The sequence below is a fragment of the Rhincodon typus genome, chromosome 14 (genome assembly GCF_021869965.1).
Source record: "Rhincodon typus isolate 14 chromosome 14, sRhiTyp1.1, whole genome shotgun sequence".
NCBI classification, from domain to species: Eukaryota; Metazoa; Chordata; class Chondrichthyes; order Orectolobiformes; family Rhincodontidae; genus Rhincodon; species Rhincodon typus.
The window spans coordinates 46387757-46403131 of NC_063345.1; the positions used below are offsets into that span (position 1 = coordinate 46387757).

Below are 15375 nucleotides of genomic sequence, written 5' to 3' on the forward strand. Positions count from 1 at the left end.
CTGATTAAAGATTTAACAGCATCTTAGATTTGTTTAGTACACCCTCATCAATGGTGTGAACCTTCTGATCTTTTACTTATAAATTCTGTGTCTGATACTACCTCTCTCACTAATACCTGAAGAAGGAGTAAGACTCTGGAAGCTGAGATAACAAGTTGTAGAGCTGGATGAACACAGCAGGCCAAGCAGCATCAGAGGAGCAGGAAGGCTGGCGTTTCGGGTCTGAACCCTTGGGTCTAGACCCAAGACGTCAGTTTTCCTGCTGCACTGATGCTGCGTGGCCTGCTGTGTTCATCCAGCTCTACACCTTGTTATCTCAGATTCTCCAGCATCGGCAGTTCCTACAGACTCTGGAAGCTTCTGTTTTCAAATAAACCTGTTGGATGATAACCTGGTGTTGTGTGATTTCTCACCTCATCCACCCCAGTCCAACTCCAGCATCTCCACGTCATCCATATCAACTGGCATCAGACTGCTGACTGGAGAAGATGAAAACGCCATAATTTTTATTTATTACAAGACGGCATTGGAACTTAGTATTGTTTCTCTCTATGGTTTTACACATTTTATTTCCAAAATGCCATTTTTAGGCCAAGAGCTCATCTAAGCAGTAGTTTCTTTCCCTGATGCTCAATAGGAACGCTATTGATTGCTCAAAATAATTGCAATGTCAAGTGCTTCAAAGTCATCCAGTGAATGTTATCCTGCCCATTTGTTTTGTTAAAAAATTCTTCTTGAAAATAGTTGAAGTGAATGGTTTGGTGGTGTTCTAGTCATCTGAGGTCATGGCAGTTAGGAATAATGGGTAGTTCCATTTAATAAAAAGGGCCTGTGAAGTTACATCTCTGTAGTTGGCTGCCATACTATTGTCTCCCTGCATTGCTTTATATATCGGGTATTAAAAAGATGATGCATTTTTATAAAAGTCTTAAGGAAATTCAAGCAGATTTTTAGCATTATTGAAATATAGATTAGCCAATGATTATTTGATGATTATTTTTGTCTGCAACAATGACTAAGTTTTGTCTGAAATGGATTTCATATTAAACTGAAACCTGATATGCCACTGCAGTGACTAAAAATGATCTAACGGTAGTATTCAAGGAAGAGTAGTTTTCCTAAGCGTACTGATCAAGATTCCTCTCTCAAACTGCAGCAGTAAAATAAGACTGGTTAATTAATTGATTGCTATTTCTAATATCCACGATTACACTTCAAAAATAATCTACTACTTAGCAATCTATTACCTATATATCTTTGGGCCATTCGCAGATGTGAAGACACAAAATAAATGCAAGTTCTTATTTAATTTTGGTGCATACTTTGAGTCTGGATTCTATCTCTGACCATTGGGCATCTGTGAACAGATACTGACCTTTCTCCCTCCAGAAAGCCCGGCTGTAGTAAACCATACACTTGATGATGGATCCCATTGGCACATGCTGGATCAACTGGTTTCGCAATGGAGGCAGTGGAGGACTGTAGTGAATTTGCTGAATGAGGGCTGGTGGGATAGCACTGATGACATAATCAGCCTAGAAATAACACAAGAGAAATTAATTGGAACATTTTTAACAACCAACAGAAAAGACTGGAGAATGCTTGAGAATAATTGACAAATTATTGTAGAAGGGGAAAAGATCTTCAAATGATGGATAAGGAAGAAGTAAAGTATTGTAGGGTTGAGGAGATTGAGAGACTAAGCAATAGATAACGGAGCTTTGTTGACTAACTAGATTTTATGGAAGCTTAAGGAATGAGAGGTCAGGCAAGAAAATGTTAAACTAGACAAATTTGGAAGGGACAAAAGCAGGAGAAAGGTTTTCAGTAACAGAACGTGTTAGGTAGGTGGAATGGGCAATGTTGTGCAGGCAGAATGAAGCAGTATTCGTGATGGAAAATATGGGATGTGAAGCTTGACAATGACAAAGCTTGAGACCACAGAAATCTGGTTCAACTTGAGAACGACCAGGAAAGGGTATGGAATCATTGGGAAGAGAGCAGAGCTTGTGATGAATGCTGAAGGCTATAACTTTGGTCTTGTATGTGTTGTAATTACTATACAATTCTAGAAGAGCAGAATTTGCAAGTGTTAGACTCTTTCTATTCCATGATTCAGTTGCTTTCAAGCCTTTCCTTAGTTTCATTGTCTCCCTTGAAGAAAAGCTCTCATGGTCAGGAACATTAGAACATTGAAAACATCATTTTTGCTTCCTCATCCTTTTGTTTAATAATGCTGATTATTTTACACAACATTTTTTTAAATTAAGATAATTGAGTAGCTTCATAGCTGATGCACTACGCTGCCACCTCAAGAATCTGAGCTGGCAATAAACTGTTGGAACATTTTGATGTCTGATTACTGTGAAATGAATTGTTGGGATGATCTCATTTTATTACTAAATGAGTCTAAGCACAAAGCACAAAACTGTTTTTCATTTGCTACCAAAGCCATCAAACCTAAGAAAGGTCACAAAGGAGCTTATAAGTAAACAAATACTTTACTGAAGTAAGAGTAATTCTGATAGTTGGTAATAAAATCAATGAAGTGTGCAATATTGGCTCCCCCAAGTTGAGAAAGAGTTTCACTTATGTTGTTGGGTGTATCCTCAACACAACTCATCACGGTATAAAATGATGGCAAGTTGCTGCCTTTACAGTCTTTCGTGGTTGAATAAAGCCTGCTTCATCTAGTGTAGTAGAGGAAAGTCCAATGAGAAGCGGTCTTAGACAAGATTTAGTTTATTGTATAATAGCATCATTTGTATGAAAGACATTGTTACTAAGAGTAAAGGGAAGACATTGATGTTAGATCTTGGTCCTTCAAGATCTTAAGTTGCTTCCCCCATCTACCGATTGCATATGACATCATCTTATTGGATGGTGCATAGCACATACCTCAGTATTAACCTTTTCAGCCCTTTAATTTCCTATCCAAAATCTCCCCCCAAGCATTTTTCCCATAATTAGCATTATAAATAGATGGATATCATGGTACTTATCCGTATTCCATCTCCCCCTGGCCTAATTCACAAATTCAGACAGTCTGGGGTTACATTATTTTCCCAGATTGCATTCTCTTTGGACTTGGAAACTTGGTATGGCTCTGGGTTGAAGACTGATGATTTTATTTCTGTTGTTGACAGTGTGAAGTCTGTAAATCCCTTTAAATTGGGGAATCTTTAATTGCTTAGATTTCCTTCATGGTGGATATATTTTCTGCTGAAGTGGACAATTGCTCCATTGCAGAATCTGTAGGGCTTTAATCTCATTAATATCCTTCATGGAGGAGAACCACCCCGTTGATCAGGCACTTTTTGTTTTGCAGCATCCAGCATCTCTGAACCAGGTGACTTCTCTCTGATTGTGTGCTGAATTTGTGGACATTGGTCATCCCACATCAGTGGTGGCTTTCATCAAGTTGTATGCATCTCATCTTTAATCCGTGTGAGCAGATTTGTATTCTCAGTCTGCTGGAAAATCTGTGTTGACTATGTTGAATGATTTTCCAGCATGTATTCTGTACATTGTTCACTGTCTCAATCTGAGCTTGTTTATGTGGGCTCACCCAATAAGGATGCTGTTTTCTTGTACTGACTCTCCCAAATTGACATCATGACAAACTAACATGATGCATCCAGGTGTATCTCTACAAATAACTTTCTGCTTCCTAAGTAGTCTTACATGATCTGCTCATTGTCCTTCCTCTAAATATGAAAACTCAGTGTCTAACTGTCCCAGTTTTCTATATTGGGTAATCGAATTGTACGACGTTTGCTTTGAAAATTGTTTATCTTTCCTTTCACATCACTCTTATCATCTCTGTCAACTTCCATTACTCTTCCCACTTGACACAGTAGCTCCACTTTATCCTCTTTCTTTCAACTTTTCACACACAGAGGGTGGTGCATGTATGAAATGAGCTGTTAAAGGACGTGGTGAAGGCTGGTACAATCATATCATTTAATGGTATCTGGATCGGTACCTGAATAGGAAGGGTTTAGAGGGATATGGGCCAAATGCTGGCAAATGGGACTAGATTAATTTAGGATATCTGGTTGGCATGGACAAGTTGCTGTACAACCCTAAGACTCTATGACTCAATGATAATGTTACAACATTTTATGCTACATAACTGTTTGCCTTCCTACAATCAGGAGCATCTATCAGATAAGTCACCTTACTAACCTTCCAAACTACTTTTAGTACTTTTAATTTTATTTTCAGTGGTTCACCTTGCAAAGGCAACATTACCAACACTTCATCTTCTGCTTTAAATGATCTAGTTGCTGAATACTTACTGGACCTTTTCTCATTAGGGCTTATGAAACCTTCAAATGCTCTTGTGCTAACCTACAAGCTCCTGAAGGCTTTCCAGAAATGTGGGCCATGTAAAAGAATGTTGAGGATTCATCCTGTTGTCTCAAGTCCTTTCTCTGATCAATTTTAATGGACCCCTAATCTCATGGCCATAACTTAATTCAAATGGACTAAACCCATTAGATTGACTTAGGTAATTTCTGATTGCAAATAATAAGGAATCTAATCTTTTGTCCCTAATCTGTAGATATTTAAGACAAATTTGTACCTAATGCACTTAGATATACATATATCAATAGAGGTAGATTGCCATATCCGTTCTAAGTCTGGCACTTCAGTGTTTTATATCTAAATTGTTGATAATGTCTTGGAAAGCCTTAACAAAGTTAGAAACTTGATCAGATTGTATCTCAATTAATCATTCATAACAAATATAAACAACTAAGTTTACTTTTCCACAACTATCTTAGCTGTAATGGTCCTCAAAGAAATAGCTTCTGAAAATCGGGTTGTCATACCCATAATGGTAAGGACATACTGATGTCCGTATAGGTCCTACACAATCAAATTACATGTGACTAAACGGTTCTTTAAAATCATGTATGAGTATGAAAGATGCCGGTTTAATTACATGTTAAGATGTCCCTACCGCCTGACCTGTATGACACATCTTACCAAACTGCCCTATATCTTTTTGAATCTTGGCCGTGTAAATTACTGGAACCAGGATATACACACCATCTCTCCTCTGTACCAACACTTTGGCTTTCATTGAACTCCTTGGAAGGAAAACTAAATACTTCCCTAGCAAAACAGTTTGAGTAGTCCCAGTATTCCTTCATAACTTTATGGGTTTGGCTGCATCATTTCAAGAAAAAAGGATTATCTTCCCTTTAGACAAAAACCTCTTGTATCTCTCACCCATCCTGTGTATCTGGTTCACTCTCTGCAGTGCTTTTCTCTGGTTATTTATTTGTATTTATAGCTACAATTTGATCATTGGCATTTTTATCTTGAGTTCCCTTTTTGGACTCATTCTCGGCAACTCAAATAAGCCCCAGGTTTCCCTTGCAACCTCCAGCATGCTGAACAAGTTTGTCACGTTTTGTAATAAGGACTAAACTTCAGCCTTTGATTTTCACTTCCACCCTCAGTACTTTACTTTCTGATGTGAGGAAGAGATGCTGGGACAATCCCAGTGATCCATTCTTCACTTTGGCTATGTGCCTTCCTTTTACCCACGATGACATTATGAGCATGTCTCTTAAAGGTATACTGCATACTAGCTGCGAGACATAACACAACAGTAACAAGATCTTACAAAGTAGTGCCATGAATAACCAATTAACATTATTTGTCAGTATGGTTTGAGGGAAACTCCTGCTCGTTGACTACAGCTCCACCTTCAACACCAGTGTCCCCTTCAGACTGATCTCAAAATTCCGTGAGCTTGGTCTCGGCTCTACCCTCTGCAAATGGATCCTCAGTTTTCTGACCCACACACCGCAATCAGTGAAGACAGATTACTGCACCTCCTCCACAATAACACTCAATGCTGGAGACTCCCCAAGGATGTGTCCTCAGCCCCCTACTGTACTCTCTGTGGACCCACGACTGTGTTGCCAAATTCCAAATGAACACCATCTACAAATTCACTGACGACTCCACTGTAGTGAGATGGATGTCTAACGACGATGAGTCAAACTACAGAAGGGAGATAGAGGGCTTGGTGACATGGTGCAATGAAAACAATCTGACTCTCAACGTCGGCACAACTAAAGAACTGATCATTCACTTCAGAAAGAAAGGAGGAGAACATGCCCCCATCTGCATTAACAGAACTGAGGTTGAAAGGATGAAGACCATCAAGTTCCTCAGAGTGACAATAACCGACAACCTGTCCTGGACTTCCCATGTAGATGTGACAGTCAAGAAGGCACAACAACAGCTCTTCTTCCTCAGGCAGCTCAGGAAATTTGGAATGTCCATAAGGTCCCTCACCAACTTCTACAGATGCACCATTGAAAGCGTACTGTCTGGGTGCATAACGGCCTGGTATGGTAACTGCTCTGCCCAGGACCATAAGAAACTACAGAAGGTGGTGTGCACAGCCCTGACTATCACGGAAGCCAACCTTCCATCCATGGACTTCATTTACACTGCTGCATAAAGGCGGCCAACATCATCAAAGACTCATCACACACCCCAGTAATGATCTCCTACAATGTCTTCTGTCACGCAGAAGATACAGAAGCCTGAACACACGCATGATTCAGGAACAGCTTCTTTCCGGCCATTATCAGACTGATAAATGGACTCTCTAGCCTCAAGTAACTGATCTTACTAATGTTGATCTTGCCTAGCACATGCCCAGTGCAATGTATGCATCTGTCTGTCTTTTTGTTCTGTACATCCTTTGCTTCCTACGATCTGCCTGTATCACTCGTAAACAAAGCTTTTCACTGTATTTCAGTACACGTGACAATAAATAAATAAATAAATAGACCAATCAAACAATCAATATTTGGTCAAGAAACTGGTAAGGCTCCCTGTTCTTTTCTGGGTTCTGCCAAGAGACTGGCACATCTTCCTTCACCAGTGGAAGCAGTAATGCTTTAAGGGCTCAAGGTTCTTGCAAAGATTATTCACTCGGGTTGAGGATGATGTTGTTGGTTTACTCGCCCAGCCAGCTGGTTATCGTACAGACGTTTCATCACCATGCTAACATTATCAGTGCGGCCTCCGATGAAGAGATGTCGTTCGACTCCACTTGGTATTTATATGGTCCGGTCTGTTAAGTTGGGTTGTGTCATTTCTGGTTCTGTTCTGCATGTGTTTGTAAATGGGGTCTAACTCCAAATGTTTGTTGATTGCATTATGGGTTGAAAACCAGGCCCCTAGGAATTCCCATGTGTGTCTGTGGTTGGCTTGAGCTAAGATGGTCACATTGTCCGAGTTAAATTGATGACCTTCATTGTCCAGTGCACTGAGATGAGGGAAAGTTCGTCGTGTTGTTTTTGCTGCCAGCTGGTGTTTGTGTATCCTGATGGCAAGTTTCCTTCTGATCTGGCCGATGTAATATTTGTTGCAGTCATTGCAAGATATTTTGTAATTTATGTTGGTCCTGCATGTCATGGGTATGGGGTCTTTGGTCCTTGTGAGTGTTTGTCGTAGTGAGGCCGGGGCTTGTGTGCTACCATCATTCCTAGTGGTTGCAGGAGTCTCGTTGTCAGTTATGATATGTTCTTGTGTGTAGTTCTGCCTGGTAGGGTGACAATGGGTCTGAAGTGGATGTCTAGTTTGTGTTCTTTGGGTAGTCCATAGAAGCGGGGGGTGTTCGAGTCTTCTTGATTCATTTTCATGCAGTCCGTCTTGGTTATTTGTCTTGCATCTTGCAGTCTCCTCAGCATTTGGATGATCCTGTTTGCTAGCTGCAGTGTTGGTCCTATCTCCACCTGTTGGTAAATATGTGTATCTGCATGCAGTGCCTGCACTTTCTCAATGTACTCCGGTTTGTTCTTAATGATGGCCATGTGCCCTTTGTCTGCTGATAGGATTATGATGTTCCTCAGCCTTTCGAGTGCTTCTTTTCCCCGATATGTTAAGGGTGTCCCTTTCATTCCTCTGGTTCAGTGTAGGGATTATAATTTGTTTGATGGTTTGTCGGATCCCTACACTGAACCGGAGGAATGAATGAGACACCCTCGACACATCGGAGAAAAAAAGCACTTGAAGGATGCAAGAAAGACAGGAACATCATGATCCTACCAGCAGACAAAGGGCATATGACCGTCATTATGAACAAACCGGACTAGATTGAGAAAGCACAGGCACTGCTTGCAGATACACATATTTACCAACAGGTGGAGATAGAACCAACACTGCAGCGAGCAAACAGGATCACCCAAATGCTGAGGAGACTGCAAGATGCAGGACAAATAGGCAAGACAGACTAAATAAACTTGAATCCAGAAGGCTCGAACACCCCCCGCTTCTACGGACTATCCAAAGTACACAAACCAGACATCCTCTCAGACCCATTGCCTCCCTACCGGGCAAAACTACACACAAACTAGCCATGGACCTACAACAGAGACTGAAACACCTGGTCGATGGATCACCCTACTCCATCCACTCAACCCAGGAATTCCTTATAAACCTCAAGAACATTAAAATCAACAACGACGAGATTATGGTATCCTTTGATGTCACAGAACAACTCATGTCCATTGACATACCACTAGCCAAAGAAACACTTGCCACATTACCGAATGCAGCAGAAACACCAACTCCAAACAGTTCGATCAGCAAGGGCAACATAGTCGGACTAATGGACCTATGCCTCATCACACATTTCATCTTTAATTGCCAAATATACAACAAATCAATGGCACACCTATGGGGTCACCCATCTCAGGACTTATTGCAGAGGCAGTCATGCAAAGACTGGAACGCACTACCCTCCCCGCAATACAGCCAAAAGTGTGGATCCACTACGTGGACGACACTTTTGTCATAATTAAACACACCAAGATAGAAGAGACACATCACCTCGTCAACAATGTTTTCACTGGGATCAAATTTGAGAGAGAAGGGAAGACAACAATCAACTTCCGTTTCTAGATATCAGGGTAGTACGAATGACCAATGGGAAGCTCCAAACCACAGTATATAGGAAGGCAACCCAAACTGACCAAATCCTCAATTTCCACAGCAATCACCCCAATGTCCACAAGCAAAGCTGTGTTAGGACACTATTCAAATGGAATGCAACCAACTGCAACATGCCAGAACTGCACAGGAAGGAGGAAGAGCACGTATACAAGGTCTTTGCTAATAATAGATATCCCAACAACTTCATCTGCAGGTGCCTACTAGACAGACAATGCCAAGAGGACACAGTACATCCCACTACACTGGCCACACTACCCTATATCAAGAACATATCAGAACTGACAACGAGACTCCTGCAACCACTAGGAATCATGGTAGCACACAAGCTGACAGCCCACTACGACAAACACTCACAAAGACCAAAGACCCCATACCCATGACATGCAGGACCAACATAGTTTACAAAATACCTTGCAATGGCTGCAACAAACATTACATCAGCCAGACCAGAAGGAAACTAGCCATCAAGATACATGAACACCAGCCAGCAGCAAAGCAACACAACGAACTTTCCCTCATCTCAGTGCACTGGCACTCGGACCATGAAGGTCTTCAATTTAACTCGGACAACGTGACCATCTTAGCTCAAGCCAACCATAGACACGCACAGGAATTCCTAGAGGCCTGGTTTTCAACCCACAATGCAATCAACAAACGTTTGGAATTAGATCCCACTTACAAACGCATGCAGAACAGAACCGGAAATGACACAACCCAACTTAACAGACCGGATCATATAAATACCAAGTGGAGTCGAACGACATCGCTTCATCGGAGGCCGCACTGATAATGTTACTTAGCGTGGTGATGAAACGTCTGTACGATAACCAGCCGGCTGGGCGAGTAAACCAACAATCTCGTTTAAGGGCTTAGTGGAAAGCTGAGATGTACTAAAAGAATATTAATAGACAAATGAAATAGTAAGAACTGCTGATTCTGGAGTCAGAGATAACAGTCTGGAGCTGGATGAACACAGCAGGTCAGGCAGCATCAGAGGAACAGAAAAGCTGACGTTGTGGGTCGGGACCCTTCTTCAGAAATGGGCTACACTGTGTTAATAGACAAATTTTGACTTTGGTAAAACAACTAAAGCAAGCAATTTGAATGTAGCAATAGTTTTTTTTGCAACATGAGCAAAGGATTTGGGGTTTGACGGTCAGACTTGACTTTATAGAGTGTAGAACTTACAGGTAGTCATATGTTCACACACCTCATATTCCTCTCCATGTAATGTCACCACACGGATAGTTCCCTTAGTTTGTTCCACTCTCACCACTGGCCTGTTTAGCTTCACACAATCCTTTATTCGCTCAGCTAAGCGCTCGCTGATTTGTCCTGAACCACCAATAAATTTCCTTTCCTGAAGAAATGAAAGATTGACCTCAAGATGCTTCACCTTCAAAGTAAATTCAAAGTTAAAGAAGCAGCACAAAATATAAAAAACAGGTTAAGACTTTGCAAGACCCAGCTGGTTTGTGGAGATTCTGACTGTTATCTATTTTATGCTACTGCACACTAACAAGATCTACACCCCTTTAAGAGAGCGATCGAACATTCAACATCTCAACTACTTGAAAACTATTTCCTGACCTTCTTGACAAAGGGAGCAAGAATTTCAATTTAGGTGGCTCTTTTCATGCAAACATTCTTTACTCTCTAACTTCATGAAGAATCAATAGTATAGAAACTACTCTTGGAGATACTGGTAATCAAACAGTTAATGTGTTCATACAATATTCCTCTGACTGCTATTTAAGATAGATGTGAATTCATTTACCTTAAACCACAGAGGTTTGTTTTAATTCTTTGTATGATTGTATCAATAGCAATTACCAGACTAATGTTTCACACTGATTTAAATTAATAATATAGAGTTCTTTCACATACCAGAAGGCAAGTGTAATAATGGGGACGCGTTGGAAAAGGTGCAGAGGAGATTTACCAGGATGTTGCCTGGAATGGAGGGAAGGTCTTACGAGGAAAGGTTGAGAGAGCTAGGGCTTTTCTCTTTAGAACGACGAAGGATGAGAGGTGACTTGACAGACGTGTACAAAATGATCAGAGGTATAGATAGAGTGGATAGCCAGAAACTTTTTCCTGGGGTGGAGGTAGCTATTATGAGGGGTCATAGTTTTAAAGTGAGTGGAGGTGTATATAGGGGAGACGTCAGAGGTAGGTTTCTTTACTCAGAGTGGTAGGGGTGTGGAATGCATTGCTGGAGAGGGTAGTGGAGTCGGCCTCATTAAGAGCATTTAAGCGGCTATTAGATAGGCATATGGATGATAGTATAAGGTAGGGGTGGAGGTTAGATAGACCTTAGGTTTAGGGTAAAAGTTCGGCACAACATCGTGGGCCGAAGGGCCTGTACTGTGCTGTACAGGTCTATCTTCTATGTTCTATGTTCTAAAGTGAACCCATTTTGCAATGATGCTGAAAGAGGACAATAAATTAGGTGTGAAGACTTAACCTCTGAAACAAAATGCAGTTGTAAAGTGAATCCATTTTTATTTAACCTTGGAAGGAAAATTATAGCTTTAAGCTAAGTGTTTATCACATTTGAGTATCAAAAATGATGATTGGACACCTTGATTACCACCGCAGTATAAAATTACTAAATGTATCTGACCATCTTTAAAATCTTTTTAATTGTTTTAAATACAGCCTAAACTCTAAATGTTAAATATCAGGTTCTCTAACCTGGCCTCCATTGGTGGTAGAAAATATCCGCCTTGTCCCTCCGCACTGTCTCACGTACCACAGAAACCAAAGAGCAGAGACTTCATAAGGCTCTGAAGTTACATTCACGTTGACAAAGAGTGTTGCAAATTCTCTCGCCACCCTGCAGTTAAACATGTAGAATAAGGCTCCTGTTTATAAAATAAACCTTCACTGCACTTTACTATTAGCTTGATGCCATGTTAAACAGCACCAAAGGGTTGGTAGAAATAAAAAAGGGAATTAAAGAAAAGGCATTTCTTTTCTTATTTCCTTACTACAGTTTCACCCATTATTACAATTCCAAACTGAGAGTCCTGACATTTTATATATTTTTTAAAAATTCACTCATGGGATGATATGGGCATTGCTGGACCATCATTTATGACCCATTCCTAGTTGCCTTTGAAAAGATGTGGTAAGCTGCCTTCTTGAATTGCTGCAGTCCATGTGCTGTAAGTAGACCTATGTCTCAAGTTTCAATTCTAATTCAGCTTACTTTTTAAAGGAACGTGGATTGGTGTCTTTTATCCTTCATGAGACTAATGGGGATACCTAATCTGGGAATAATTTTTAAAAATAATGTTGAAGAAGTAACACTAGATTGGTTCCTGCGTGAAAAGGTGAGCTGGAGAGGTAAGGACACCAGGACAGGTAGCAGCACCACCTAGAGGAACAATTAAGGAAATGATTCCGAGACAAACAGAGACTGAGCTCGATGCATTACAGATGGTTAGAATTGGTTCTTGCTTTACTACAAATGAACTAACTGCTTGGTGAGTCTCAAGGTGATAGTAATCAGTGCTAGCATGCCTACAGTTAAGTTTTTGAATTAGGAGCAGCTTTGGTTTAGGGTTTATGAGCTGGACGCTGAACTGTAGACACAGTGACACATCGAGTAGGCAGAAAGTTATCCAGATTCTTTGTAGAAGAATTCTTTGTAGAAATCTCCTAATTTAGTCAGTGGTCAGGGACGGGAGGGTGTGACAATGAGTGCAGCAGTTAAGTGGACCAAGAGGGTAAGAGTGTCAGTCTCCAGAGTTATCAAATAGGTTTGAGATATTCTTAGCCTGTTTGGATGAGAGTACAGCCTACACAGTAGATGTGCAAACTAACCCTGGCGTTATGGCACAAGATGCTGCAGAGGTTAGGGAAGCATCAAGGAGTTTATTAGTAGAAGGGGATAGTATAGTGAGGGGAATACACAAATAATCAAGACTCGATGTTACAAAGATTAAAAACATGACAAAACTAAAGATGTTGTGTCTGAATGCACACAGAATTCCTAACAAAGTTAACAAATTGATAAATATACAACTGAGACAAACAAATATAATTTGATGTCATGGAGATGTGGCTACAGGATGATAAAGATTGGGTCTTGAATACTGAAAGGTATATGACATTCAAGAAGAAAGGGATACTATGTCTATGAAAAGGGGTAACACCGTTAATCATGAATAACATTTAAACAATACTTAGGGTTAACCTTAGTTCAGAATATCAAGATGTAGGATTGGATCAGCTGGAGATGAGGAATAATAGGGGAAAGAAGCTACAATTGGGAGTGGTCTACAGGCTCCTTAACAGTAACCACAGTGCAGGAGAATGTACGCATTAAGAAAAATTGGGTGATTGTGATAAAGGGACAGTAAAACGAACGGGCACCTTTAATCTACATATAAGCTAGAAAAGTCAAGATATTGTCACTAACTGTAGGCAGCCTAGGCATCAGGAGCTACTTACCTTGTCCAGCAAAGTTTATCAATTAACTCTTTCATGGTCATGTTGTCCAACTCCACTGCATGTTCAGCACTCCATGGTGCATCTGCAGGAATCTAACAATATTAAATTCATGATCATTCCAATATGCAGACAATATGGGGCTTATTTAGAACACCGTCTCTTCACTTCTGAGATTTGTTTAAAGATCCAACCCAGCAGAAAGATGAACAAAGATCTCCACTCTTTAAACAGTTACAAAATTCTTCTCCGGAATGTAAGTCATGCCTAAGGCAGAAACCAACTGGCTTCAGAACTATAGGCTTGTGTGAAGGCAAAAGTCAGAAGTTAACCTTTTGTCAGGCCAGGGATTTCTGGCAGGGTTGAGATTATGTTGGCACTGCTGTACATTCTGCTCAGTTTCAGACAGGTTAAGGAAGTTGCCTTCTCAATAGCAGCCACAGGCAACCAACAGAGCTAGGACAAGATTGTATAACCTTTATATACCTATTTCCCCTGAGAATGCATGCAAACACAATTTGGCAGGACCATTTCATCACAACAATTGTAATTGATTGGAAAGACACGGTTCAAACCAGGTTATAGCCACGTCTTGGGACCTGCAGCAGGCTTGGGAGAATTTTACTCACTTTGTACACAGGAAACTTCCATTATTCTTAGAAATTATTTAATTTCAACACAGTCACTGAGCCAGGATCGGATGACTGCATGAGAGGTTTCCAAATGGGAAATACAATTTAGTGGAACTATATGTTGAAGAGGAAGATTAGTAGGAGACTGTGATAGAAAATAGATAAATTAGATAGCACTTGGAAAGACCGTGATCATCCTAGGATCTATATATCAATCCATGCTTTTCAAAGTCTTTGAAATGTGGCTCAAGAGATTGGATTTCAATCACAGTACACTTCTCACTGTGCCACAGATCAGGACTACCACCATCAACCTGTATGCCAATATGCTCATTCCAGAAAACCTCAGCAAAATTTTTGATTTAACTTTCATCAGCTCAGCAAATTTGCTATGCATTCCTCCATAACACAAGGCAACAACATCTCCACCGCACACAGGGCATCTCAATCCACCTGGTTTGATAAAAGTACTGTTCAAACAAATGACTCTGGGCCATCAGATGTTTCTGATCACTCAGATCACATGAGGTTTTCAGAATTGGTGGCTGCAACGTTATGTCATTGTGTCTGCCAGATTGTACACCCCAGATTTATATCAATCAGAAAGATTTCAAGCAGCTACCAGGAGGGTCTTAGTGAAGTTGATGGTCTGCATAGCTTTTAGAAAGCATCTTCGCATCTCGTTAACTGCATGTCCACAAGAGAGCCAAGAATCACAGTGTCGCAGGCAGCAAAAAAGACATTGAACCTTTTCAACACAGAATACTTTGGGGGTCAGTTAGTTCAATTGGTTGGATGGCTGGTTTCATGACAGAGAGTTATACCAACAGGGTGGTTTCAATTCCTGCACCAGCTAAAGTCATCATGAAGATCCCTCCTTCTCAACCTCTTCCCTGCCCAAGGCAGCGTGATTCTCAGGTTAAGCCACCACCTGCTGTCTCTCTCTTACGAGAGAGTGGAACTGTGGTGACTTTACATCACTTACTTCTGGAAGGAAGCAAACTTGTTACCTTCTTTCCCATTTCATCCAAAGTTCTCCAGAGGTTGTTGTAATCCAAGTAAGCAATAGGGTTCCACATAGGAGGAAATGGCCCTTTAAATGGGTAAGACTTTCCCTGCAAAAGATGACAGTAAATGCAATAGAAACTGAATTCAAAGTGCTAGATCATTATAAGTAATCAGAGACACCTTGAGTGTGCACGCAGCTAATACTCAGACATCCACAGCACTGTACTGGATATGTGCATGACAGTGAAATACAGTAGTGTGCTCAGTTACATACCATTTTACT

General features: G+C 40.7%; 1 protein-coding gene across 1 annotated transcript in view; it reads right to left on the reverse strand.

The window, feature by feature from the left end:
* Window positions 1-15375, reverse strand: part of LOC109934577 (amine oxidase [flavin-containing]-like) — a 62579-nt gene that overhangs the window by 15857 nt on the left and 31347 nt on the right. Inside the window, exons 4-8 of the mRNA XM_048605329.1 lie at window positions 15095-15199; window positions 13456-13547; window positions 11692-11833; window positions 10205-10390; window positions 1376-1535 (exon numbers count right to left, since the gene is read on the reverse strand). Coding sequence (XP_048461286.1) covers window positions 1376-1535; window positions 10205-10390; window positions 11692-11833; window positions 13456-13547; window positions 15095-15199 — 685 coding nt within the window. The remainder of the gene's footprint in view (window positions 1-1375; window positions 1536-10204; window positions 10391-11691; window positions 11834-13455; window positions 13548-15094; window positions 15200-15375) is intronic.